Below are 27,891 nucleotides of genomic sequence, written 5' to 3'. Positions count from 1 at the left end.
AGATGTATTATTGTTTTAAATTAAAAAGCAATAAATAAGTATTGTCAGGTCCAAATCACACAATCATATTTTGAGAAGTGATATCTTTCATTTTTCATTATTTCTTTTGTTCTAATTTATTGTAATAAAAGAATAAAAGAATAAAAGGGTGATGGCAACACTATTTTAAATATGAGCATCTAAAGATCATGAATTGATTGGGGTAAAACTTAAAGTATTTAATTATTTAGTCTTTATTCATTGTTTCCAACCAAAGACCCTGTCTTCTGAGCCATTTCCACCTGACATTTATCTGCCTGAATGTATCTGATTTATATTCTCTACAGAGAGCTGAGATTAAAGGGAGGATGGCTAATTATCTCCTGCTTTCTCAGAACTTGCCACCATGATGTCTCCGGACGACCGAGTCCTTGAGGACCTGTTGTATGGCAGCGTCCTCGGTGACAAGACGGAGGTGTTGGAGCTGGGCGGTGTCCCCGCAGCCGTGGAGCCGGAGACAGCTGCTGCAGAAAATGTGGTTCGAAAAGCTGATATTTTTCACAATAATGCAACAACAGGCTTCAAAGGCCAAGATTAGGAGACAATAACCATGATCCTTTACCAGACAGACTGGGTACAGGATGGATGAATGGATGGATGGATGGATGGATGGATGGATGGATGGATGGATGGATGGATGGATGGATGGATGGATGTTTCAGCTTAAATCAGAAAAGACAATAATGAGTAAAACTGAATTTATGTTAACATTCTTCTCCTGTTACACTGTAAAAAATATTTTATTTTGATATTTTAATTTAAAAACAATAATGATTGAAGTATTATAAATTATACTACAAAAAGATAAATACCAGTATAAAATTAAATGCTATCTAGTGTAATTAAGCGTACAAACAACATTTGAGAGACACTTTATTTACAAATCAAACAAATAAAAACATCCTGTTTCAATGCTATAAAATGTAAGCCCTTTATATTCAATACAATACTCTGACCTATGCACAATACCTTACTTCATACCCCTCCCCTTATTTATAATGTGAATATTCATACTTATATTTATACTTATGTGCATTTTTTTATTTTTTTCAAACAACCTCAGAACTTTGAGTGCAATTTTGGATTTTTATATTTCTTCAAACCATATTAGAATGTCTTTTAAACCCCTTTATAATATGTTTCTAAGTTGTTTGTTTGTCTGTTTTGTAGTTGTTGCTGGTTATTTTATCTTTTAATCTTGAACTCTTATTATGTGATGTCACTCTTCAGAGTGCTCCAAACGCTGTCTCACTGTCAAATAAAGTATATTTTCTTATTAAATGATATTAAATCTGTTTCAGGTACCAGCAGCCGGGTCCATTCAGGAGCCAATGATCTGTGCAGGATGTGGCGAGCAGGTGTGCGACCGCTTCTTCCTATTGGCTGCGGGCAGGGTGTGGCACGGCTCGTGCCTCCGCTGCAGCCAGTGTCACTGTGAGCTGCAGGCTCACCCCTCCCTCTTCTGGAGAGACGGAAACATCTACTGCCAGCAGGACTACTGCAGGTCAAACTCGTTCTCCGCCCTGAACTGCTTTACTCGGGTTCCATTTCTGACATCTGGTTTCCCTCCCCTGTTAGGCTTTTTGGAGGTGGTCAGTGCGCTCGCTGCTTCCAGCCAATCCCACCCACCGCTCTGGTCATGAGGTCCGGTGAGCTGACCTTCCATCCTCACTGTTTCTCCTGCCAGGTAGGTTCAAAAAGCCCACAGTTGTTCATTTTTTTTAAATAACAAATAAAAGTAGATATTATATTTTTCAAAAACTGTTTTGCAGGAATGTGATGTGAAATTAATGCCCGGGAACCTGTACTTCATGCAGGGCCCAAACCTGTACTGTCAGTCACATTTTCAAGGAGACGGAGGCAACCTGCCCCTGCTCGACTCCTCACAACTAAATCTCAATGAAGGTGAGTGCTTTTATGTAACACTTAAACATATAAAACATCATTCCTGCACAAGTTAAAAGATAAACCTGACCAATAATTCAAATTAAAGTGAGGAAAGCTGAGAAACAACCCTTTCATACTCTGCTACCTGACTGCCGTTTAGTAATGACATTGAGGTGTCAATTTGGACCCTTCACTTTAAACTTTTAAGAAACATGATTTGAAGAAGACTGATTGCACCTCAGGCAGTTCTTAGAGCTGTTATCTCACAGCAGGAAGGCTACAGGTTTGCTCCCCAGCCTTTATATGTGGCTGAGTGATGGTTTCCTCCCACAAACCAAAAAAACATGCATGTTAGGTTAACTGGTAACTCTAAATCACCTGTAGGTGTGAGTGAGAGCATGAATGGTTGGAGACATGTCCAGGGTGTCCCCTACCTCTCACACAGGGACTGCTGGAGACAGACACCAGCTCCCCCCCGGGCCCAGAAAGGAAAATGAATGAAGGATTGTACTTCTCTCCGTGTCTCCTAAAATAGACTTAAATGAGCACATTTTAAAGCTTTTGTAGTATTTGATGAAACGAGAGTATCACTCTACCTGTGTGGTTGCAGATGTCTTATTTTACCCTTCAGCTGGTTACACTCCTGGTGATAACAGAGCTGTGCCTCTCTCAGGCTTCAGTCTGGATTTAATGATGCAGCTGTTTTCATTTCAGCTTATTTCTCCTTTTCTTACCAGTTGTTTTATTCATTGATGTAACTAGTAAACATACACAACATTAGGAATATGTTCTTGGCCTTACTTTCCCAGTGTCATTTTTAGCTCTTTTTTGTTAATATTTTTGAAGAAATTGATTTACCAAGGTGGAAATTCAACACTTTGTTAAGTTTATGTTTTGTTCAGAAGTGTTATAGAGTAGACAGAGGAGATTATGACCAATTAAAACATGATTGTCAGTTAGATGCAAACAGCTGAAGCTAATTAATTTTATATGGACCTGCACAGCGGTACATATTATATCCAGCTATATGAGCTGCATTTATCACAACTTGTTTCAATTTGCACATGATCTTCTGATCAGAGGTGTTACACCCTGACAACTGCTGTAGTTAGCGGATTTCAAATCATTTTGTGGACGAAAATACAACTTGCTAAATATCTGTTGGGAATCTAATATTTTTCAGTTTGAATTATTCTACTTGTGGCCACAAGAGGGCAGAAGACTCAACGACATAACGTTGTTATGGTTAATGGTAAATAACAAAACAGATTTGAATGTTACTGGTTTTATACAGACTAAATATTTCTAAATAGCTATGATAAAATGTTTATGAAATTACAGAACATACATCTGTAATAAATAACAGCTCATCACCCCACCTGAGTGCTCCAGGAAGGCTTGGCAACCAGCATTTTAGGATAAAATAAGGAAAGAAAAGATAAATCAAATTTAAAAATAAGAACTAAAACTTTGTTTCTCCAAGAAAAATTAGTCAGCACAAGCATTTGTTGCAATGCTGGACACCACATGAACACCAGAGCCATGTCCTTTGGTAATAATGATGGTAAAACCAACAGACTAAAGACTATGATTTTAAAAGAGTCACAATATAATTGGGTATATAAAACATCAAAGCATGTGCTCCAAAGTTTTTAGCACTATCATTAATTCTTAAATTAAAAAATTAACTGTTTTTTCAATATTTTTTCAAAGTTTTCCTATAACAGAATTTTCTTTATCAATAAATTCTGCTGATCTGCAGAGATACCCACTTAGCCGCTTACTTTTTGATCAGTTCATGTTGGTGTTATTTCATAGCACCATGATAAACAGAAAACCAGCAGCTAAGTTTTTCCACACAAGAACAACCACAGATGCTCTCGTGAGCATGAAATCCTGGAACACAGACTGAAACGGCCTAAAAACCAAAACAAACACTTAGAAGAGGCTAAAAGACATGCATATTTTACAAAGCTCCTTCTAATATCAGAGACAGGTCAGAACCAGGTGTCAGGTGAAGGGGAGGAGTCTGTCAGCAGTCCAGAACCACGGCTGGACGACAGGGAGGCAGGTGGGCGGACCCGCAGGAGGACCAAGCGAATCAGGACTTGTTTCCGCAGCGAGCAGCTGAGAGCCCTGGAGACTTATTTCGCCCAGAAGCACAACCCTGATGGCAAGGACTGGACCTGCCTGGCTCATAAGACCGGCCTGCCCAAGAGAGTCCTGCAGGTACACATCATTTAATCCTCCACACGTGAGACTTAGTTAAAGTGATGCTCTCCCCTGACACTTTGTGCTCTAAAATAACACTGTGACCGTTGTGTTGTTTATAGCTGTACATTTATTCAGAATATGAATATTTTAAATTATCAATAAACAACCCCAATTATCTTGTGGAAATAAGCAAAGCATTGATGCTACAGGCACAAATGCACCCCTGTACCATCAGAGAGGCAGTCTAAATAAAGGTGAAATGTACATTTTTTGGTTTGCAACAGGTGTAATGATGGATTTTTAGACAGACATTTTGGTTCACACCTACAAAAGGCTCTTTAATACTTTCTTACTGCTTTAATATTGCAAATAATTTAAAAAAAATCTGATTTGGAAATGTCTTCAAGGTCAGACAACCAAATATGTCAGCTTGTGGTTACAGTTTGATCGTTTGCATTTCCCAGTTGCCATTTTATGTCTGTTATCATTTCCATTCCCTTTCCTCTCCTTGTGTTTTTCCATCAGGTGTGGTTTCAGAACGCTCGAGCCAAACTGAGGCGTTCCCTCAACTCTGAGGACTCCCAGGCCAGCTCCCCCTCTGCTCCCTCCAGAGCTGCTGCCATGGCGACCACGTCCTCAACACCAGCCTGCTCTCCATCGGACCAATCTCAGGCGTTCCCGACCAGCACCATCGACCAGCTGCAGCTCTCCCAGCTCACCGCTCCAATCAGCGAGCCACCTGTGAGCCCAGTCCTCAACCAGCCATCGTACCAGCTGCTGCAAAGCCCCAACTTCTTCCTGGACTACGATTCCCAGAGTGCACCAGGGTGTCTCTCCTCTCTGGAGCCCATTGGGGACTTTGGGGAGGAAGCAGGAAGAGTAGAGAGGGATACTCAAACTTTTGAGGCACATTACAGCTAACTGGTGGTTCTGCAGCAACTAATAGGATTTTTTTAAAGTTAGCTGATAGTTAAATAAAAAATTATTAAACTTTTTTGGCGTTTATATCGACAGTAATTTGATCTTGATTCAGGTAAGAGAACAAAGCAAACTGTGGTTGATAATCAAGGAGTGTATTAGTCCAAAAGCAAACAATTTCATGAACTATTATTGCTGCATTTATCATAGAAATGTGACCATGTTTTATTTAATTAGTGAATGAACAACTACTGTGAAAAAGCACTTCTCCTTCTCTTATGTCTTGTGTCAATATTTGTAATTAGAGTTAAAAATGTAAGTCATGAATCCCATGAAGGTCAATCAGCAACAGACATTAAAAGCGACATTTAAGTTAAAGGAAAACAAAAAACTTTTGATCATTTGACAAATTTAATGAATTTTCCTGCCAATTATTATTATTTTAAATACTTAAAGATATAGGCTATATATTTACTTGTCTTAATTGCATCTTTCTTCACCTGTTTTCTGTCACATTTATATCTGTCAGATAGTTTGCAGTATTTAAAACTCAAATGTTTTTATAAACAACCCACGTATGGAAACCCTGCTAGATGTTGATGTATTTTAATTATGACCTCAACTTCCTGGTATCGCTACAACCATGTTTCTTGAACAATGCGCGTGCAGTAATAATAAAAAGCTCTTTTTGTTTCCATTTTAAAATGAACAAATGACCTGCTCTCAGATGCGTGTAGCCCTGTACATGTTACAATCGGTGGTATTTTAATTTATGGAGCAGCATCATTTGGGTTGGATTTGTCACAAGATGATTACGAGATTCTTTCAGGTACGTTTGTGTTTTCCCAGTGAAACATTTTTCATAACAAGCACAATCATAAAGGAAATGTGTTACTACCGCAAGGACGTCCTTTCATCAAAAACATCTTAATTAATTGTTGGCTTCCTTTTCCTTCTTCATCAAACAAGGAGCTATAATTAAATGAAGTTATTTTGGCCCCCAAGCTGAAATGGGCCAATGTTTCTCAGCTGAAAGAATGAGCTTAATGGCATTCAGCGAATATTAGCGTGCGTCAGAGGCCTGAGGGCCAATGGGTGATGGCTGAGCGGCGGGGATAAGTTGACCATTTTTAAAAAGGTCAGAAGCAACAAATGTCAGAGAAGGTACAGCAAGTTGTTTGACGCGGCACAAGGTAGGAAAACACAAATCTTGTCCGTTATCTTGGTGTTGATTTCATTGTTTTTTAATGTTTTACACTTTAGAGGAAGTGTTTCAACAGTATGTTTAAGCTTAGAGCAGATTAGATGTAGCTTAATTATACTGGAGGCTAAACGAGCTAAAACCTACTCAAATAGAAGTACATTTACTTGTAAATACTTCAGCTACACAACTTGAATTTTGTTCTTTTTAAATGGCTTCTTAGTGGGTTTGTTTAAAAGTGGATGATCATAAGTTTGTTTGAATGACACATTTGATTTCTGCAGTTTTATCACAAAGATTTCTTCTGCGATGCCATTGCTATTAGTTTAAATTTAAATGAGCAGATATTATTCAAGCTTAGGTTAAAAAAAACTACAGGAAACTAGATCTAATAAAGCCATAATAACGATATAAGACCATTAATGCTTGTTATTGTTTCCAGATGAGACTGTCTTTCTATCTCGGTGCCTCACAGCTCACCCTCCTCGTCCTGGCCCTCCTCTGCCCGATCCCACAAACGGTCACAACATACCCCCAGTCCTCCGCCGCCGACAGGCGTGAGCTGGAATCCAACCTGAACGACCTCCAGCAGAACCACAGAAATCCTAAAACTTTGCTAGATTGGCCTCAAGACCTTCTACAAGCTTTGCTGGGGTCTGAGGAAGAGGAGGGAAAGCCCTGGGAAGAGGAGACACTGCTGAGAGCCCAGAGAGGAGATCTCTTGGATCTGCCGCTGGCACCCTTCCCTGGAGACAACTCTCTGGAAAGAATGCACTATCAGGAGGGAGGAGAAGGAGAGGAGGGCTGGAAGAGAAACGACGCTCTGACCTCCATCGCTGGAGGACTCCAAGCTGTCAGCCGCGAGAAAGGAGGATTTGGTTTCCGATTTGGAAGGAAAAGGCGGACAGAAAAGGAAAGAAACGGACAAAGGGGCAGAAACAAAGAGGACAAGTGAAAGCAACAAGAGGGGCTTCAATTGGGATGAAAGAGACTGATGTAAAAAAGTATGAAACTCCGAGCTGACGATTGAGTGATGCCACATTTAAATTTGTTTTCCTTTAAAGATGGCAGGCAGATGTGATCCAGAAAAAAGGACTTTATAAGCTGCTGAGAGCTGCCTTTAAATGTTAGAAACAGAGCAATAAGGCAGAACATCTTTCAGAAAATAAACTGTTTATTTCATAATCTCCATGTGATTCAAAGTAATGAATAAAACTACATAAAATCCCACAATAAAAACAACCAGTAAATTGTATGTGAAATTTTATTTGGGTGTATATTCTGTGCCTGACTGTGAATTACTAAAAAACAAAAAAAGTTTTATTTTACGACATACAGAAAGATGGAAAAAGAACACAACATATTTATTAAAAACATATGCAATAGTAGAATACGACATGTAGATAAGTGACATTAGCCTCACATGTGGGCTGGAAAACAAATAATTTGTTTGGAGATGCAACTTGTTAATCTAGTAAAACATAAATTAAGTCAAATAAACTTATAGTGGCTTTGGTAAAATGGTCAAAGAAACCCCAACACCATAAAATGAACACAATTTTCAAATAAAATAAAGAAAAATGAGTGTGAAACTTGATAACACTGGAGAGAAGAGGGATATAAAGAACTATGGCAGCTTCTGTCATAGTTCCCGGATCTGGCCCGTGGGCCTTGACTTTGACACGTGCCCTGGAGTAAACTGAGAAGTGTGATCCCCCCCATAGTTGGAACATGCGGTAAAGACTAGATCATTTTTATTATGTCCTGACACGTATAATTATAGAATTGAAAGAGGGTGGACTTTCTTTTCCTATAACTGTATCTTTTTCTGCACTGAAACCTTTATTCAGGATTATTTGAGCTTCACTGACAAGAACTTCAGTGATAAAAGGAAGTTTGCTCACCTGAGTGCTGCACCTTGGCTTTAATTTGCAACTTTTAACTACTGAGGATCATTTACTACTTTAATACTGAAAAGAATAATAAAATAAACAAAAATTTATTGTAATGCATTTGTAAAGGAGTTATGTTAAAACATTAATTTCAGTCACAGTTAGTCTTATTTGCCGCCAAACCTGTAGAAGTGTAATCTGCCTAGCAACCAAAGACGAATTATCTGATTGGCTGAGGCTTCTTCTACGCGCTTAAAACTCCTCAAAGCCTAAACTAAAAACTATCAAACGTCCCCACAACAATCTGAAAAGCCCTGACAACAAAATATTATTCCGGGTGCACCACTATTGTCCTAATTTGGGTACATACCATGAATTAATTCTATTCAGCAAACGCACAGGCATTATTTTAACTTTTCTATTTTAACTGATTCTATCCTGTAATGTGAATCAACCCAACTAAAAACAACTGCGTAAAAAAATCTGCAACTTTTGTATTATTTACACGTTGTTACTTTTATTTATGACTCATAAAGGAAGTAAATCAGCAACCATGAGATAAGGGTGGCGCAATAAAAAAAAAAAAAGTTGTAACCCTTGAGCAACTGTCTCAACAAAAAACAAACGCTGCAGCAACCTAAAACAGGAAGTTGACGCATGAAGCGTTCAATGATCGTCGTAAGTATAACTATTTCAGTGACGCGAACAAATATTTAAATAAAATTGTGTGCTATCATACGAATACACTTAGATGCTCTAATTAAAACTTGATGGGTTACTATATTTGTGAGCAATATCCTTGTAAAAGTGCTCAAACATTTGCTGCACAGAAAAGAAATAAAAGTGAAAAAGCCATTATAGAATACAAATATACATTCACAGTTGAGACAACATAATTTAAAAACAATGCTAATTTTATTAAAGGTGGCCACCTTCAGTTTGATATTAGATTTAATTCGTTGTCCCAAAGATGGACGTTGAGAGAAAAAAGAAAAAAACGGAAATTAACGAGGATTTCAAATGTACGAGGACCCGTGAACGCGGCCTCAAACAGAAGCAGGAAATAGACGGAGACTCGCTGTCGCGATCTTCGTGGACAAATACCAAGAAAATACGATCCAAAAGAATAAGTTTCAAGAAGAGCCGAACATAATTTTGGTTCAAAATGTTGTTCTTCGTCATTTTAGTACTGTTTGGGACGAGCCTGACGGTGTACAGTGGTAATTTTTAGTTACTTTTTTACACTTTGACGTTTTCGTTGAAAGCGAAACTAAAAAAACTGCAGATGTGACGTCGTTAAAATTTATATTTCAGTTACTGAATTTCGGTGCTTTTTATTGACAAAGACGATAAATTTGTTCATATGTAGTGATGATTATGTGCCTTAGATTAGCCTAGATCATAAAAAATACACCCAAAACCCGTAATAAATATCGGCCGTAGACCGTAAAGAAGACGGGTTTCCTTGTCGCGGTTCTCACAGACTGAGTTGCATATTTTAGATGTTTTCCTACTTCGACACACCTGGTTTGAACTGATAGATTATTACCAGGCTTCAAGCAGTTGAGGTAATTCATACCTGTGTATTACAAGATAAAAACAAAAAACTAAAACATGCAGAACAATCCGGGCCGCCCAATGATACGACTGGGAAACACTAAAGTTTGCCTTTGTACTATAAAATTTAATTACATATATACATACAAAGTCCTCCAAATAGGTAAATGCAATATGTTTATGTTGGGTATGACTCTCAGCTACTACCACACATAATTTTAGCTCAGTATCTGTAATATTGACTGAGTTGTAGCTGTTTTTTTGTGTTTCCTGAGGTCAGTAAACAGTGGCGGCCATCTTTATTTTGAGTTAACTTCAATAGTTAATCTGGTAGTTTTAATAAAATTCCTTCAGTGTCTTTTAATTATTTTGGTAACAGGCATACAGTATAAACACAAACAGACCCAGGTCATTGATAAAAAGCAACATTTAGGTGGTGATATATCATGTTTACTATTTGTAGAAGTGAGAATCTTAATTGAAAGTACCAAAATTACTTTATATATAAAGAAACCTCTCGTCTGCTTTACATAAAACATTTCAGAGAAGTTATAAATGTTTGTTTTGTTTCATGTACACAGATAAAGCTGGGACAGTCAGTCTAGATGTAGACGGATGACATTTTTTAAATATTTTTGACATCATAAGTTCCATCACAAACAACTATCTGTACATGGAGATGAAACATTTCACTAATTCTCCCAAGCATTTTTGTGTAATAATTCGTTACTTGTTTTATATATGTATACTTTGGTACCAATGGGGTACCATTCTTGTTGGATTTTATTAAACTGAGACAATAATTTTACAGCATTTGTAAGACTGGTTGGTGGAGTATGAGGAAGTAATGGCTAACTCAAAGCCTAAGTCAGATTGACTGATGTTTCTAAACCTTAAACAATATTTCTTTTTCTACCTCTATGATTTCCAGAAATCCATTCCCTGACTTACATCTACACGGCCTTCTCCAAACCTGTGGATCTCCCGGGCTTCCATGAGTTCACTGCCATGGGTCTGCTGGACAACAAGATGATCGACTACTATGACAGCAGTGTGCAAAAGAAAGTTCCCAAACAGAAATGGATGGAGGATCATCTTGAGAAAGAGTATTGGGATAAAGGCACCCAGTCCAGGAAAAGCAAGCAGCAATGGTTCAAGGTCAACATTGACATATTGATGAAACGAATGAGACAGAATGACACAAGTAAGACTGAAGAAACAGCAAAAATCCTTGTTGACACCATTTTGTTGAACTAATCTAGTCTTCTCTTGTGGTACATAAAACATTTTTACTGGTGTTAATTTACGTACTCTTTTTGTTTACCCAAAGGTAACCATATTCTGCAGTGGATGCATGGCTGTAAGGGAGAGACTCAGCCGGACGGCAGTCTTAAGTTCATCCATGGGATGGACATGTACAACTACGATGGAAATGACTTCCTGTCCTTTGACGACGACAGCCAAGTCTGGGTTGCACCGACTGATGCAGCAATAGAGACCAAGAGAAAGTGGGATAATGTCCAGGTCCTGAAGGAATACACCAAAGGTTACCTGGAGAAGGAGTGTATGGACTGGATGAGCAAGTTCAGAGACTATGGGAAAGAGCAGCTCAATGAAGCCTGTATGTAGAACAAGAAATATATAGATTTCATTCTCAGTGTCATAAACTCTAAACATTGATTCCCCAAGAAGTAGATACTTGCACTAAGTTTTGAGATAAAATGAAGCAATTTGGAAAACATTTGTAACAATTTTGCTGTTTAGTTTAAATAATTAGTTTTATAACATAGACCTGATTTGTTTTATCAGATCCTAGCTCTTCTTATAGGTCTCCCATAGATCAGGAGGACTGATGTATTTAATGCACTTATTTGGAGAGAACAAAAAGCTGGTTTGAAACAAATCTGATAAAGATTTCTGTGTTAAAGTCCAACCAAATTTTGTAACCTGAGTTCTGGTTTTAAAACATTTAAAATAGTTAAAACAAAACAAATTGCTTTTTGTCCTCAGAATATAAACATAAGCTTCTTCTCTTACAAAAGTTAGGATCTATTGAAGCAAACTGGATGGAGAAATGTGTAGCCTGACCTCTAATAGGGTTTAAACAATGGTTGAAATGAATTGTTTATGTTTTATTTCTATTCTAAAAAAAATCATGACTGTTTCATTGGTTGTTGTGGTCTTTGGAGCAATTCAGTATCATTAGGAGTTAATGTTTGTTTGGTCACACTTGTCTTTAATACATTTTTAAATCACCATCTTTCAACACCTCTTTCCTATTTGTTCTTTCCAGCTCCACCTAAAGTGCACGTTTTCACACGTAAGGCCAAAACCGAGACAAACCTTATCTTGACGTGCCTGGCCACAGGCTTCTATCCAAAAGAGATCACCCTGTTTATCAAAAGAAACGGCCGTATCCTAACACCAGAGGATGGATTGAAGACATCAGGAGTTCATCCAAATGAAGACGACACCTTCCAGAGAAGAGACGAAGTAGAGATTTTGAAGTCTGACCCTTCCACTTACTCCTGTGAAGTCCTTCATCCTGCCACCAATGTGCACATTGAAGTGACTTATGGTAAGAATGTTTTATTTTTGTAGTCTTCCTTTTAAATAAAGCAGTAAACATGTTTGTCCAGTGGGTTTGCATTACGAGTTTATTCATCGCATTCAAGAGGAAATTTTTCTTAGCTGAATTACGCCTTCGACCAACAATTATTCCTGTGAGCCAAAACAACAGGAGTTCAAATACTTACCCGTGTATAAGATGCATCTAACTTATTTTAACTTGGATTTCAGTTTTGTAGGTTTACAGACTGATGTAACTAAAAGAAACCTTTTTTTCTTGTTGAAAGCAGTCGTTAAATCTGTAGAGAGAACATCCACTTGTTTTATTGTAGATCTATTTTGTAGATTTTTGTAACCTTATTGTACCGAACACGAAACTAATGTGAATGTTTACTTTGTTTTAGACACAAACTAAAAATAATGTATTCTTTGTTTTAGACCCAAATCTTCATTACGAAGAAGGAAATCCAGCCCCGATCATCATTGGAGCTGCTGGAGTAATCGTGGTGTTGACTGTGGCCCTTGTGTCGTTTATTGTGTATAAAAGGAGGCAATGCAAGGAGTGTAAGTGCAATGTTCTGTGTATTTTTTTTTTGTCTTCAACAAGGAGGTTATTGCTTTTTTTCCCTGATTGTTTATTTTTAAATCTATCCTGCGGAGCATCAACAAGCATTCAGTTTGATTGGCTGATTTCTGCAGAAACCCTGTCCTGTAAAAGAGAATAAAGACGACAACATGACTCTTTTTGTTCATTAGGAAGAGAGAAATGAAGAACATTAAACATGTTTGAAGTGAATGTACAGAATTAAAAGTACTTTAAGACGTGTTACATCACTGAAACTATTTCGTGAAGAATTTCAGTCCAAGACTGATCATCAGACTGTTATTTAGCTGTGATTGTTTTTTTAATTAAGCACAAAGTCATGAGTTTTACTAAAGTGCTCAAAGGTCCCACTGAATGATTCTCAATCTTTACTTTTTAGGTAAAAGTGGAATGAGGCAAAACCATTTTAAAACCTTCCATAACAAAAATAACTTTGTTCATAAAGAGTTCAGCTTAATTTTTCCAGAAGTACTTTTTAAAATTTCCCATAAAGTTAAGAATTAAAATAGTTGATCTTAGACTTTTTGGTAATTTAGTAAAATGATTGTTTTGTTACACAGAATTCTTCCACGTGTGTATAACACTGCATTTTTATTCCTGCTATGCATTTCATGTGTTATTTCCATCTTTTAAAAGTTTTAAAAATCTTTTTATTTGCATCATTTAATGCATTTGATGATGTTTCTCATTAAAGTAGATAAACATTTCTCAATATTTATCTTTGTTAATTGTCTCCTTTTCTTTTGCAGGTTGCAAGAAAACATGTAAGTGATTTATTTTTGCTTTATATTTTGTCAGTATTTAAGTTTTTTTTGTTGTTGTTAACTATGACATACCAGTCATACTTTTTGACATTACAGAATTATTTAAATGTGCAAAAATTTGTCATTATTTGTCTTAACTCTGTCTTTATTAATAGGTACCATTCATGGTCCTGAGGGTAAGGTGTATGGTAAGTATTTAATTTTTCAGTTTGCTATGAATTTTGTAAACTTGTATATTTATATTTATTTATTAATTATAAAAGTTTGTTTTCAGTCTGACTGACTTATTTATATTTATATTGTTCTCATGTAATATTAAGTGTCATCTAATACTGTATATTCTGTTTAAAACAAAGTAGATGTGAACCCTTTATATGTGTTTCTGTGTGCAGGCAATATTACCAGCATGCAGACCACACCCATGTTGAGTGGTAAGTTTATTTTCTGTGTAATTAATTTCAAATCAACATATTAATGTTGTGCCAGTTTTACAACAAGGCAACCAACGGTGCTGTGAAGGAAAAAGCTGAAAACTGAAATCCACTTGGATACTGTTTGATTCAGGCCCGTTTAAAACTGTTTCAGTAATTGTAATGAACTTCTTGAAGTGGCCGGGCTCAGCCTTAGAAACAAGCTGAGGAGCTCCATCATCCTGGGGGGGCGGGGCTTAGAGTAGAGCCGCTGCTCCTCCTCATCATCAGAAGGAGTCAGTCGAGGTGGTTCAGGAGCCTAATTCAGACGCCTCCTGAGCTCCTCTGTCTGGAGGCTTTCTGGACATGTCCCACTTAGAGAAGACTCTGAGGCAGACCCCTCATTGTAATGGTTCAGCCATGTGCCTTGACTAGGCTGTTGGTGGGAGGGCGCAGAAGAAAAAAACAAATATAGCGACACTTTTACTGCTGGGAAACGTGTCCTCCTCTCCACATGGAGCCATTGAACCTGTGACTTCACGATGAATTTAACTAATTATTGTTCATATCAGCACGGCCTGTTTCTAAATAAGAAATAATTGGAAAGTTGGAATTTCTTTGTGTCCAGAATCACAATGTATTTCCATAGTTGTGTATTTTTCAATTACATAAGAAACAGTTTTGTTTACGCTCACGTTTGAGTTAATGATTGTATGAGTGTTTGCTGTAAAACCTGAATGGCCGTTATCTGGTCTTTTTTCTGTGCGCGCCTGTTTGTTGTGTGTCAGCATCTTTGGAGAATAATTAACTAGTTGTCAGTTATTTTTGATCAGTATTTTAATGCTTGAAAAGCCCATCTTTAGCCTGCAGCAGCTCCAACCCTCAGGTAAACCTGAGCTCTGTAGTAGTTTCTGCTTTCTATGCAAACTAAGTTTAGAAACGAAACCATTTTAAAAAGTTTTCTGCCTGAGTGAAGTGAGAAGATGGTTACCTCCACTCAACATGTTTCATTTTCTTTTTAAAGCGTTCTTTAGAGTTTAAGATAAAAAGGCAGCGATGGAAAGCAACATCATGTAACGTCGTGCTAAAACCGATACTTCTGAAGGAATTCACTGAATCGTGAAAATATAAAGAATCATTCTGAGTTTTTCTTTACAGTTAAACAGCCGTTCCTTAAAAATGCTAAATAATATTAATTTTATGTTGTCAAAACAATAAAGTCTTATTTTCAGCTCTTTCCTTTGAAAGGTTTAAAATGAGGTCTTTAGGTTTCTTCAAAGTAAAACAAAGAGTAGCCACCCATAATGAAATCATTCACAAATACTGACCCAATCTGTTTTCACAGCGTGCCCTAACGGAGCAACCCCTCAAACCGACAACGGTAACACCTTTTCTGTTGTTCTTTGTCATTTTCTTATTGGTTTCTTTTGTTTAGTTTTCATTTGTGAAATAAAATGACTAAATCCAGGTGATAAACAAAAAAACAAGAAGGGATTAAATGCAGAGTCAAACACAAATCCTGCCACTGCCTTACTGTTTTGTGTTTTAAATACAAGTTTACAGTGTACTCCAAAAGTGTTAATTCAAAGAAATAAAATAATGATTTTTTAAAAATAGTTTTATTTACAAAATGACAAAAGTTTGTCACGACTAATTATTTTACTTTTCCTTTTTGTGAAACTTTAAATCTGAGATTAGACAGCAGTCAGAAAGTCTTATAGGGAAACTGAACAGTGGGTGAATATTAAACAAAAATAATCTGTTCTTTGCTGTCAGATGTGTTAATAATCTTTATTTACCCCGGTGGTTTTATTAGGCCTAAAATCTGACAGAAGTCAAAGACTCCAAACAGGTTAAACCAGTTCAGCACTTATTTACGTACAGCTAGTGAATCTAATAATGTGACAGAACCTCTCAACGCATGTTAGTTTTTTCCACAGCTAAGAAAACGAAGTAGTGTCAGATTGATAAAAGTAAAAATATGTTGTTGTTTTTTCCCAAACGTCACAGCGAAGCAGCAATCAGCTGCTCCAGTTGTGTGTTGCTCCTAGGCTAAATGTTTATTTACATTTAAAGAAATCACCTGAAAGCTTTCTAAGACACAGAAATAGATTTTACATATATTATTTATACACGCAGTTAGACCTGAATGTTTCTTTTCACAGGTTCAAATGGCTCCGATGGCAGCAGCGACTCTGGTGTCAGTTGTAAGTATCCGGGAGTGAAAATACTCCGATCTGATTTGTGCAAACAAGTCTGGTTACTGTCATGTTTGGCTTTTGTCAGCAGAGTTCAAATACTCATGTATTTGAACCTTACAACAGACGTTTCTGTTCTGAGTTCTGGTTTAAATTGTCTCTAAGAAGCATCACCTGTTCGTGGATTCATTCCCAGGTTGATAAACCAACGTAAGGCAACATTTGTGTTTATCAGACAGGTGAAATAAATGTTAAATTAGATTAAACTTGCTTTGTGTACACCCCTGAGACCGAGTTGCATTTCTGACAGTAACCAGGGATTCATTGCATCTTTAATCTCTGTGTTTTGGTATTTCTGTGCATTTGAGCTAACACTGCTTTTTATTCCAACAGCCAATACCGTCAGCAACCGTGACTCTCCACCTCCAAACGGTGTTCATGACAACGGAGACGGAGAAACGGAGGTGTTTCTGTCAGAAATTCCCTAAAGTCGTTTGAACCAAAATCAATCAGTTGAGCAGATTTTGATCGTAAGAAAAACCAGAAACTTCTCTTGGGTTGCACTTAAAGTGCTTTTATTGTGTAGCATTGATTCTACTATTTTTAAAACTTGAGTTGAGGGAAAAGTGTGGGGTTTTTTTTGCACCTGTAAGCTCTTTTTTTTTATTGTAGAGGTCACAAATGGTGGTGTTACTTAGATGTTAACTTTGAAATTCAGGTTTCTGTGCGAGAATCCGAACTTTAGACAAACTGGTCAACTGTCTGAATTCACTTATGAACTAATTTCAGTCAACACTGGATTAGCAGCTGGCTTTAAAGTGACACAGAAATGTAAAATAAGTCTTGCACTGGGCAGGTTTTTTCAAGTAGGTGTCAGTTCAGTCGAACGACATTTCAGTGATTAAAATGGGTGCGAGAAAAGTTTCAAAATAATGGCTTCATGTACTTTTATAAAGTATATACAAACAGTACATGAAAGAACTGGACTTAAAGTCTTCTACTAAAGCTTAGATATGAATTACGGGACTGAAACAGGAGACACAAGTTGAGGCCTTTTGCTCATATAAGGAAGTATTTCACAATAAAAACAAACCCTGGAATATTTTCAAACTAAAACTTGTTTTGGAAGATTGAAATCTTATTGGTCAGCATTTTAAAGTTTCTTATAAAAAAGTTTGGAGGAAAACCTTCATTGATGAGCTGAAACTCAGTCAGATTAAAAGTTAAACCTCATAAATCAGTCTCCTGAGCGGGACGTGTAAGAAATAAAGCAAAGTATTAATTCTTATAGTAACTGATTGAAGCTTTTACAGAAAACAGACTGAGTCAGAAACTAATGATGTTTCAGGTTTTTGTAAAAGAACGATAAATTAGGACAACAATCTGCAAAGCTGGACAAATATCTAGAGTTAAAATAACACTTAGAGACTTGGGTGCGATGTGTAAAAACAGGTTTGTGTAGGCGTGTTTGTTGGGTTTTAGGTCACTGTCAGCTCTGAAGAAGAGCTGAACAGCAGGTCTGTTTCACAGCAGACATTTTGAGTCAGACAGGTGTTCCTAACGAGAGCTGCGTTCTGCCGGTAACTTGTAAGCGTGAAGGAATGCAGCCCTCATTATTACACCTGTGCTTTTTCTATTCATTACATCGATTTTAGCCACAAAATAGGACTGAATCTGTCCTCGCCAGGAGGGGAGATTCAGTCGTATTGTTACACAAACGTACATGTTTAATGAGGAAACTTGTATATAAAAAGAAATTATAATCCTCTACAGGACATGTATTATCTGCCACAGGTTGAGGTCTGTTACTTGTGATAAGAAAGAATAAAATTTACCCCCCACCCAAAAGAAAAGAATAATAATAATGACTGTGCTAAAACATATTTCATAACCTTTGCTGTTGAATGGTCAACGTTCAAATGTGGTCTTATAAATTTCATAAACTGTTTTTATGCGTCTTTGATAAAACTCGTGAAATTTAAACGAGCTTGTCAGAATCAGAGTTAAACAATCACAAATAAGCTGCGTGTCCTAAACGCCATTTGTAAGAAATAAAACAATTTAATCCAAAAGTTGAAACTTTCAGACTGAATGAGTTTAAAAAAAAAGAATTTTATTACAATATTTTTTGTCATTTCAGTTGAAAAACATTTCAGCAAATAAGATTGGTTTCAGAAAAGTTTCAAAAGAATTGTTACAAATGAATATATAACCTGTTACATGTGACTTTTAAAAGTTCAGCCTGATAAGTTAAAGGTAAAAACAAAGTTACAGAAAGCAGGAAGGTGATGTGGTGCGTTCACTGAACGTAGGAAATTAAAACTTTTTAAAGTGCCCTTACAAATGACTGCTTTTTAAATCTTAAACTTGCAGCTAATACAAAATCTGTACTTTTTAAGTTTAGAAAGTTTTTTTTAAATACTTTTATTACTAAATAAGAAATCTTTTGAATGTAATGTTTAATCAGTTTATTATGTGTATACATGTTTGGTGTCAAAAGCTTATTTCTCAATTGATTTCCTTTTTTTTTAAAGGCAATATATATATATATATATTAAATCTGCAATGTCTCAAGGTGAATGTCTTTACCTGACAAGTTCAAAACTGACCTTGAAACTAAATGTGGAAAAAGTCTATTTGCAACCTAAAATGTTGCTGAAATAGAAAATTCTCAGGCTTCCAAAAAGATGCACTTTAGATAAAACATTTAGACTAAAAATAAGAAGAAAAAAAATGGCTAAAAATGTGAAATCAACCTCAAATTAAATTTCTGTACATGTCTAATCAACAATTATGTAACGACCAGATAAATAATGGAGTCTTGTAAGGATGATCAGATCAGGTTTGGTTTGATTTGAGTTACTACGATTAAAAGTTGATGACATTGACTATTTTTAAACTTGTGATCATCTGATATCAAATTAAATCATGTTAGGATTGCATGTGAATGAACTGAGTTAAGTTTCCTTGTGTGTGAAAGTTAATTTACTGAATATAAAACAATGCAGTTTGGATGAATCTGAAATTTTCTTTAGACTCTAGTAATTCTGCTTTTTCTTTGCTATAAATGCAGCTGTGATATATCAACTTTATTGGTGATAAATATTAATAAAGTACATTTAAAGTACATTAAACTTGTGTTTATTTCAAAGTCGTGTTTTGACTGTGGGTAATTTGTAGAAAACTATCCATGCTAACTTTTATATTTGTCGTTTGTTGGAGCGGAGGTGTGTGTGTTGAGAGAGAAGAGCAGAAACCAATGTCTCTGATGTACGACTTGCCCTGAAGGCATCTTGGCTAATCATTAATAACAAAACAGAAAGCAGGTAGTTCAGAGTTCCAGGCAGTTAGGGGAGAAACCAGGAGGCAGAGAAGTGCCGTCCGGCAGAGATCAAACTGAATTTCAGCAGAAGAACTGAACCTGACTGAGGTTCAAAATGTCTTTTCTCGCTGTTTTGGTCCTTTTGGGGACAGGGCTGACGGTGAACAGCGGTAAGTTCAACATTTTACTGACACATTAATGCTCAGTTTAAAAGTGAAAATAAAACTAACACTAAAGTTGAACATTTTGTCATTTATTTTCTGCCACAGCTTTTCTATTTGTTCATCAAATACAGGTGTTTCAAGTTGGACTCTAATATGAAATATTAAGTTAATGAAAACAGGATTCTCACCTAAAATCCACTTTTTAAGAGCAAGAGACTTTAAAGCAAAAAAAGTGTTTCAACATTGATGGTTGATGATTAATGAGCTGATTTTAAAACTATTCAAATAATAATGTGAGAGACATCAGCTCATAAAAGATTTTCTGATGTTTAAGTTAAATCTGAAGCAGACTAAACATTTTTTTAATTATTGGTTAGTTTGTGTAGCTGTTTTATTTCTTATAAGAGTATTAATTTTACTTATGGCTGTTTTGATCAAATAAAGCACTTGTTTTTGCTTCGTGACAGATAATACTGTGATATCAGGTTCTGACAGTTTCCAGTAAACAGGTGAAGGTGTGGCGGTCAGAGTACAGGACAGACAGCATTACTCAGATACCTTTGACCTGAGGAGTGCCATCATAAAAAAAACCCTCGTAAAACTTTTAGTTCCTGGTTCACATTAAAGAGATATACACACAAAAAGATTAGGGTTACACCTTTCTAAATTATCTTGTATAACTAACATTTAATTTACCCAAAATATTTTTTATGCATAGACGTTCTACCTATTTACAGATGTGCACGTCAGTGCAGATGTTTCTTTAAAAACATAGTTATGATAAGTGGAGCTTTGGCGTCTTATCTTTGGTGTTTGACCTCACTAACAAAAAGAACTGAGCCTTTCTTTAGTTTCATTTCATTTTATGTAATGTTTGAAATAGTTTTTTACATTAAAAATTAGTCGAGTTTTAACACAAATTTACCAAACTTGTAGCATCTTATTTAAACTGTTTACTGTTTTTGTTTGTTGTTTGTTTTGTGAAAATGAATACATTAGTCTTGGAACTCTTGCAAATTGCTAATTTTTATGTATTTGGGACATTTTAGTGGCTAAACTAAGAAAAAAAATCTTCCTTTTAAATCGAAGATAATAATCTTTAATGTGAAGAAACGTCAAGTAAAGCTATTGTTGGCATGGTGTAATGTCCCATGACAACACCTTGGAATGCGGTCTGTGTTGTTTTTGTCTTTTTAGGTTCTTTGTAATGTCCTGACTAAGAAACTTGTTTTCACAGGTCTGTACAGTGTAATCAGGGTTAAAAACACAAACAAATTACAGTATGTTTAACTTATTTTTTTGTTTGTTTGTTTTTGATCAATATCATTTGATCCTACCCCAGTGTTATTCTGTAAGGTTATTTAGAGATTTAATGGCAGGGGTTGGAAAATGTACATTAAAGCAAGCTTTCCTTCAACTTAAGGATAAAAATGTATGGTTATCTGGCAGCATGGATGGATAGTATCACTTAGTATTGTCTTTGTGAGGTGCAATAATTAGTAGCAGAATGAAGTGTCTAGCAGGGCTCCAAGCCAGACAATAAGTCTTTGTTGTGAATGTTTCTGGTTAGTGGTAATATGTTCACTGAAAGCACTGTCAATCCAAGAAACTTGATCCTTTTGTCCCATTCAACTGTCTGTGAGTGAAGTTGTTATTATGTATCTAGTCCTGATCTCTGTTTAGAATGTGCTAAATAAAGAACCGAGTACTCAGCCTTGAGGAACACCAATGTGAGGATGATACAGAGCCTTATTCTGACAGCCATTGGTCTATGATAGAGGAGAATGGGAATCAAATTGATGAGAAGAGGGGTTGAGAAAGATGACTGATGCACAGTTAGGGTCACAGTGTTGACAAAGCCAACAGAGAAGACATGCAACTTGTGCACTTCATGCTCAACATTTGGCCCAATAGTTGAGCAGGTATGGGTTTAGCAGTCGTGTGATAGATCTGAGTTCAGCTGAATTATCTGCATAGCCAAACATAATTTAAACAGTTAATCTATACAAATAATTAGGGGCTGCTGTCTTGTAATCCTGAGGTTGCAGGTTTGAGCCCAGGTTGCGGCAGGAAGGGCATCCAGTGTAAAACAATTGCCAGATCGTTTGTTCGAGTTTGCCTGCTGTGGCAACTTCTGAAGAAGGGAGCAGCTGAAAGAACGTACTTACTTTTAATCTATACAAACAATTACAAATAGAAAAACTGCCAACTAATTGCTAAATTATGTAAACAGGATCAGATAGGTGTCCGTTTAGATTTATGTTGTGCCTAATCATGGTTACAGGGGCTCAATAGTGCTTGCTGCATCAATGAACTTTGCTGAAATTGGCTGATGCTTACAAGCCTTTTAAAATGAATATTCATCTGTTTTCTACCTCTATGATTTCCAGAAATCCATTCCCTGACTTACATCTACACGGCCTTCTCCAAACCTGTGGATCTCCCGGGCTTCCATGAGTTCACTGCCATGGGTCTGCTGGACAACAGGATGATCGACTACTATGACAGCAGTGTGCAAAAGAAAGTTCCCAAACAGAAATGGATGGAGGATCATCTTGAGAAAGAGTATTGGGATAAAGGCACCCAGTCCAGGAAAAGCAAGCAGCAATGGTTCAAGGTCAACATTGACATATTGATGAAACGAATGAGACAGAATGACACAAGTAAGACTGAAGAAACAGCAAAAATCCTTGTTGACACCATTTTGTTGAACTAATCTAGTCTTCTCTTGTGGTACATAAAACATTTTTACTGGTGTTAATTTACGTACTCTTTTTGTTTACCCAAAGGTAACCATATTCTGCAGTGGATGCATGGCTGTAAGGGAGAGACTCAGCCGGACGGCAGTCTTAAGTTCATCCATGGGATGGACATGTACAACTACGATGGAAATGACTTCCTGTCCTTTGACGACGACAGCCAAGTCTGGGTTGCACCGACTGATGCAGCAATAGAGACCAAGAGAAAGTGGGATAATGTCCAGGTCCTGAAGGAATACACCAAAGGTTACCTGGAGAAGGAGTGTATGGACTGGATGAGCAAGTTCAGAGACTATGGGAAAGAGCAGCTCAATGAAGCCTGTATGTAGAACAACAATGTGCTGTTTTTTTTGTTTTTTGTATCAACAAAGATTCTGAATGCAGAACTTCAGATATACAAATGTAGTAATATGGAAACCAATGGATCACTCATTGAAACTTCAGTTTAGTTCAGTCTTTTGGTGACAGGAGGCATTTAGGAGTTATAACCTCCTTTTAACAGGGAAATATCTCCAGAATTTATAAGATGCTTTGCATTGACCTATTACTGGAAAATGTAGACATGTAGATGGCAGAGGACAGGATATTTCTGTGGGCAAACTGAAGCTTAACTCTTGCTCTAAATAAAAACATGTATGTGCTATTTCATATGTTAGTAGAGTATACCAGTCATAGGTCTAGTGACTTTAACACATTGTTAAATAGTTTTCCATTTCCTCTTTCCAGCTCCACCTGAAGTCTTATTGTACTCAAAGAAGAGCCAAACTGAGACAAACATTATCTTGAAGTGCCTGGCCACAGGCTTCCTCCCAAAAGACATCACACTGCGGATTAAAAAAAATGGCCGTACCCTAACTAAAGAGGATGGAGTGAAGACATCTGGGGTTCGTCCCAATCACGACGACACTTTCCAGAGAAAAGACCATGTGGAGATTTTGAAGTCTGACTCTTCCACTTACACCTGTGAAGTCATTCATCCTGGCTCCAACGTGCACGTTGAAAAGACATGGGGTAAGAAACTTTGTTTTAATTTTTCATCTGTTAGTTTTTGTTAACCGTTCATTTGCATGGGGGGGATCAAGTCCAACTGGGTGACCCATGTGTTTTATCTCAGGTTCCCTCGGAAGACTCACGTTACTTGACCATATCTGAATTTGATTTGAAAATTGGTTAATTCTTGAAAATAGGTGCTTTCAGGCTGCAGAAACATTTTTATGGTTCTTTTTACCATTAGAGGTAGTCCCCCTTCCTTTCTTGTTTCTGCATCACAGAAATTGGAGCCATTTTGGTTCATAAAACCTTAGTACAATTGTTTATAGCTACTTGTCCAGTGCAGTAACCTTCTGAGTTCAATAGTGTAATAATGAGATGTGATTCATCAAGTTGTACGCTTACATTCATTTGTCAAATTGAATGATCATCTATCTAAAAACTTTACTCACATTCAGCATTAAAGAAATCTATTTACAAAGTGAACCAACGGTGACTTTTATTTCTTTCTGCAAACCTGTAGCTTTTTGGAGTGTACACAATGTCACACAGATGTTGTATTGAAAGAGAACTGAAAATAAAAAACTATTAAAAAATGTGTTGTTTGTTTTAGATCACAGGCTTCCAGAAGAAGGTGGAAATACAACCATGGTCATTGGTGTGGTTGCTGGATTAATCGTGTTGCTGATTTTGGTCGTTGTGCCGGTTATCGTGTATAAGAGAAGGAAATGCAGGGAGTGTAAGTGCAATGTTCTCTATAATTTGCCTTCATTAACAAGAGAGTTCATGTGTTTTATCCCAGCCTTTTTTTTATTGTTCCTAATTCTAAAAACTTTTTTCGTTAGGATAAAAATAAAAACAAACAGGAGAAATGTTTGGAAATTATTTAATAGGGTTACTTTAACACAAAACTTGATGTAATGTACAATATATTTATACCAAAATTTTACAAAAAGAAGGTGCAGCTGTTGTGTTGTTGCCCTTTATCAGGTGCAGAAGTCTGTATTATCTATTATGGGTTTTATGAAGTGCTCAAAGGTCACATTTAGTGAATCATTAGATGACAAATCCACTGAGGTTACAGTCCTGGATCAAAATTTGTTTTCAGTTTTTGAGGAATAAGCTGCAGTAGACATTTTCTGCTTCTCAGCCAAAACTATTTACCTTTAATAGATGAGAAAGTACATTTTAAATCATTTGAAATCCTTCACAGCAACAAACACATTGCTCACAAAGAGTAGTTTCTTTCTCTTTCAAAGAAATTCCTGTTATATTTTTATGAAAAAGAATGTTTTATTGCACAGTGTTCTGTTACATTAGTCTTCTTTTTCAGTCTTGTTGAATTAAAATCCTTTTGATTTACAAATATTTGTATCAAATCAAAATTGGTCCTCTATATTAGCTTAATTTTCATGCATTTCACTCATAAGGGGTCTCATGGAATTTACAATTTTCAGTTTTGTTGGAAAGTAGACACACACAGTTTACTTTGTCTATAAATATCCTCATTAATTAGTTGTCTTTATTTCCAGGCTGCAATCGTACCATTGAGACCAAAGCAAGACCCAGTAAGTATCTGATTTCTCTGTTGATCATTCTAAAGTATTCATTTTGAAGCTGAGAAGTTTTAGATATATTTTTACTTTGTGAGTTTACTGAAATATTTAAATGTACACAGATATATCAGTATACCGTATGTCTTAAATATCTCTTTATTATTAGGTCCAGGCTCTTCTGGTTCTTTGCTGAATATGCCACGTAAGTGCATCATTTCCCCCTGTGGGTTTTGTAAATGTATAATAATAATAATAAATTTGGGAAAGTTTTGAAATAGTCAGCCATGTAATTTTGAAATTACTCAGTTATTTAAACGTATAAATATGAGAACAGGTAGCTCTGACTTCACCTCTGTGTGCATGTTAGAAAGAACTGGTGTTGTTGTTTTAACATCTCCACAACAGTAAACTCAGTTTAGCTTTCATATATCTTGTATGTATTTATGTGTGCAGAGACTAACCTTGACAGCCCAGCCACACCCCTCATGAAGGGTAAGTCTTTTCAGTTTAATTTATTTCTGTTCAGTTTATTCAAAGCCATAATAGCTATCAAAAGACAAATTTTCAATGTTTTTAAATAAAAAATTTTTGTAGATGTGTATCATCTATGATAAAAATAAACTACTAAAAGTCTACCTCATAATTAGTAATAACTGAGCGAAATCAGCAGTTATGTTTTGTTTCCAACAATTATGAGTTGCAATCAAAGGAAAAGAATATTTGCTGTTATCTAAAGCATTTTTTACAAAAACTTTGTTACATGAACCCTCAGTCATTTCGTAATGTAGAAATTGTGTCAGAAACATAAATATTTTAATAAAAAACTGAAAAATTCCACTTTTTGACAGCTAATATGACTTTAAATAACACAATTCACAACAAAGTCATCTCAGATCGTTGATCATTTTTAATGCCTTCTTAAAACTGATTTGTGGGCAAATCAAAAAGCAAACTAAAGCCAGCAACTATATTGTGCAAGTTTATTTGATTCTTTTTTAAATTTTGTTTTATGTGGCACTTCATTGTATTCAAGACCATTTTTATTGCTTTTTTGATAATTACTGTTTTTATTTATTTTATTTTTTTTACAGCATTTTGGTCAACAAAGCTTGTTTTTTAAACGTGCTATATAACTTTGACTTGACTTAATAGAATCCTGTTAGAATTATTCCACAGGTCAAATTCACCTAAACACTTCAATTCCATCTAACTGTTTTCTATAACCGGGATTTTTTTTACAGGGTCAGGTCACTCTGACAGTTCCGGTGACTCCGGTCATGAAAGTAAGTATTTTCAAACACTTGAAAAATGTTGAAATGTATTAAACAGGTTGTTGCTTCTGTAGCCTGGAAATATAAAATGAAATGAACCTAAATGTACATTTACATATTGTTATTGATACAAATACATGTGTTTGTATCAAGAGCCAAGTTGCTCCGGTGCTTTTAATGACAGTGTTGGTAATTCCCACAGGCAACAGTATCAGCAGTAGTAACGGGACTGAAGAAAATGAAGACCCAAGCAGGGAGCCCCTGCAACCCGTTTGAGGTCTCCTGGAACCTTTACTTCATGCACAACTGATTGGACTAATGGTTGGATCTGAAATGGCGTTTTGGACCAGAAGTAGAAGTTTAAACTCAGAGTTAAAAAAGGAAAGTTTAACATTAATTGTTTACAAATTAACGGAATTAAAATGTTTAAAAGAAAGGTGAGAGAAGACATGACTTCCAGTGAAATAAAAACTAAAGTTCAGTGTTTGCAACAGTTTTTGAAGCATTAATACTATTTTTATGGAATCATAATAAATTTAAAAGCTGGAAATTTAAAGCACTCACAAAAAGAGAAGTATTGTATTCATGTAAAAATACTCTGCTGTGAATAAGATGATTTAATGGAAGTCATCGTAATAATTTGAAGTTTAAAACAATGTAAAAGTTCTGAAGATTTGCAGATAAAACTAACTTGATGGAAAATAAATGCTTGATTAATTAACCTAAAAATGCTTTGAACTTACAGATTTCTTTATTCTGATTACCTTTACAGTCTTTGAAATGAAATACAAAATTTACCTCTGAAACTCATATTATTATTTTTTTACTGACATTCCTGGACTTTGAGGTGTTTTTTTTCATTGTTCTGTTGTTTATTAAATAATTGAATGTTTGCTTTTTTAATTACAAATGTGTACTCCTGATGAAAACGTTTACTCAGTCATTCGACACTGAAAGATTATGTTTATGCACGTTTATACTTCATGTCAAATAGTGACAGGGGTTGTGGGATGGCTTGAGAAACACTAAATGTTGGAAGATTGTCTGAAGTGTTTGAAATCATCCAGTTTTCTATGCTGAACTAATATAACTGGAGCTGGTTCTTTTGCACTGTAGTTCATTCAGATTATCACAGTTTTTTCAGCCTGTTTATACTTGTACATGACTTTTAACTTTTTTGTTTTTGAATAATCTGAATCTGATAACATATGTTGTTGAGAACAACGGGATTTTTTAAATATGGTTTCTATGCTCTCTTTCTCAATAAAACTAAATAAAGTTCAAATTTCCTGTGAGGTTTAAATTGCTTCTTGCTTTTTCATGCTATGACTTTAAATTGTTTCAACAGACTGGAACTTTGTGTCAGATCAGTCAGGACTCTGATCTCTGCAGGATTATTTTAAAATTTGTTAAAATGCATTGCACAATGCATGAAAGTTTAAGCTCAGATAAAGCAGAACACTCATTTGTTCTTTTGAAGATATTCACATCTTCACGCAGTCTGAATCGGACTGCCTGAATCTGAAGTAATGGTGAGCCCACGTGAAGGTCACCCCCTGTCACTTTTTCGAGCTTGA

General features: G+C 36.0%; 4 protein-coding genes across 5 annotated transcripts; all 4 read left to right on the top strand.

Moving 5' to 3' along the window:
• Positions 1-269: 269 nt before the first annotated feature.
• On the top strand, positions 270-5,131 carry LOC108246366 (LIM/homeobox protein Lhx9). The gene is made up of 6 exons (XM_025010018.2): positions 270-517; positions 1,341-1,543; positions 1,618-1,726; positions 1,812-1,944; positions 3,917-4,155; positions 4,666-5,131. The coding sequence occupies exons 1-6, from the start codon at positions 386-388 to the stop codon at positions 5,059-5,061; spliced, it is 1,212 nt and encodes a 403-aa protein (XP_024865786.1). The 5' UTR covers positions 270-385; the 3' UTR covers positions 5,062-5,131.
• Positions 5,064-7,484, top strand: LOC119617058 (pyroglutamylated RFamide peptide). The gene is made up of 2 exons (XM_037975869.1): positions 5,064-5,173; positions 6,702-7,484. The coding sequence occupies exon 2, from the start codon at positions 6,702-6,704 to the stop codon at positions 7,212-7,214; it is 513 nt and encodes a 170-aa protein (XP_037831797.1). The 5' UTR covers positions 5,064-5,173; the 3' UTR covers positions 7,215-7,484.
• Positions 7,485-9,192: 1,708 nt separating this feature from the next.
• Positions 9,193-19,381, top strand: LOC108246364 (H-2 class I histocompatibility antigen, Q10 alpha chain). The gene is made up of 11 exons (XM_017433861.3): positions 9,193-9,371; positions 10,640-10,912; positions 11,039-11,329; positions 12,002-12,286; positions 12,715-12,840; positions 13,630-13,644; positions 13,800-13,832; positions 14,037-14,075; positions 15,400-15,435; positions 16,220-16,261; positions 16,646-19,381. Exons 1-11 carry the CDS (start codon positions 9,317-9,319, stop codon positions 16,738-16,740), a joined length of 1,290 nt encoding a protein of 429 aa, XP_017289350.1. The 5' UTR covers positions 9,193-9,316; the 3' UTR covers positions 16,741-19,381.
• Positions 19,382-19,574: 193 nt separating this feature from the next.
• LOC108246365 (major histocompatibility complex class I-related gene protein) lies at positions 19,575-27,617 on the top strand. Of its 2 annotated transcripts, XM_017433862.3 has the most exons (10): positions 19,576-19,744; positions 22,129-22,401; positions 22,528-22,818; positions 23,224-23,508; positions 24,101-24,226; positions 25,020-25,055; positions 25,210-25,245; positions 25,497-25,535; positions 26,285-26,326; positions 26,517-27,617. In XM_017433862.3, the coding sequence occupies exons 1-10, from the start codon at positions 19,690-19,692 to the stop codon at positions 26,588-26,590; spliced, it is 1,257 nt and encodes a 418-aa protein (XP_017289351.1). In that variant the 5' UTR covers positions 19,576-19,689; the 3' UTR covers positions 26,591-27,617. The 2 variants fall into 2 exon arrangements, with proteins under 2 accessions (XP_017289352.1, XP_017289351.1); XM_017433863.3 differs by lacking the exon at positions 24,101-24,226 and having other exon boundaries at positions 19,575-19,744.
• The last annotated feature ends 274 nt before the right edge of the window (positions 27,618-27,891 follow it).

Source organism: Kryptolebias marmoratus, linkage group LG5, assembly GCF_001649575.2.
Source record: "Kryptolebias marmoratus isolate JLee-2015 linkage group LG5, ASM164957v2, whole genome shotgun sequence".
Taxonomy (NCBI): Eukaryota; Metazoa; Chordata; class Actinopteri; order Cyprinodontiformes; family Rivulidae; genus Kryptolebias; species Kryptolebias marmoratus.
The sequence above is the reverse complement of the archived record's forward strand: the minus strand, read 5'-3'. Positions and strand labels throughout refer to the sequence as shown.

What these genes read in the sequence shown, in the direction of transcription:
- LOC119617058 (XM_037975869.1), top strand. Translation starts at nt 6,702, where the DNA reads ATGAGACTGTCTTTCTATCTCGGTGCCTCACAGCTCACCCTCCTCGTC.
- LOC108246364 (XM_017433861.3), top strand. Translation starts at nt 9,317, where the DNA reads ATGTTGTTCTTCGTCATTTTAGTACTGTTTGGGACGAGCCTGACGGTG. An exon ending in AGAGCAGCTCAATGAAGCCT is followed by an intron (nt 11,330 to 12,001) that starts GTATGTAGAACA and finishes TGTTCTTTCCAG; the next exon opens with CTCCACCTAAAGTGCACGTT. An exon ending in TCCTGAGGGTAAGGTGTATG is followed by an intron (nt 13,833 to 14,036) that starts GTAAGTATTTAA and finishes TTCTGTGTGCAG; the next exon opens with GCAATATTACCAGCATGCAG.
- LOC108246365 (XM_017433862.3), top strand. Translation starts at nt 19,690, where the DNA reads ATGTCTTTTCTCGCTGTTTTGGTCCTTTTGGGGACAGGGCTGACGGTG. An exon ending in AATGAGACAGAATGACACAA is followed by an intron (nt 22,402 to 22,527) that starts GTAAGACTGAAG and finishes GTTTACCCAAAG; the next exon opens with GTAACCATATTCTGCAGTGG. An exon ending in GCACGTTGAAAAGACATGGG is followed by an intron (nt 23,509 to 24,100) that starts GTAAGAAACTTT and finishes TGTTTGTTTTAG; the next exon opens with ATCACAGGCTTCCAGAAGAA.
- LOC108246366 (XM_025010018.2), top strand. Translation starts at nt 386, where the DNA reads ATGATGTCTCCGGACGACCGAGTCCTTGAGGACCTGTTGTATGGCAGC. An exon ending in CAGCTGCTGCAGAAAATGTG is followed by an intron (nt 518 to 1,340) that starts GTTCGAAAAGCT and finishes AATCTGTTTCAG; the next exon opens with GTACCAGCAGCCGGGTCCAT. An exon ending in TGCCAGCAGGACTACTGCAG is followed by an intron (nt 1,544 to 1,617) that starts GTCAAACTCGTT and finishes CTCCCCTGTTAG; the next exon opens with GCTTTTTGGAGGTGGTCAGT.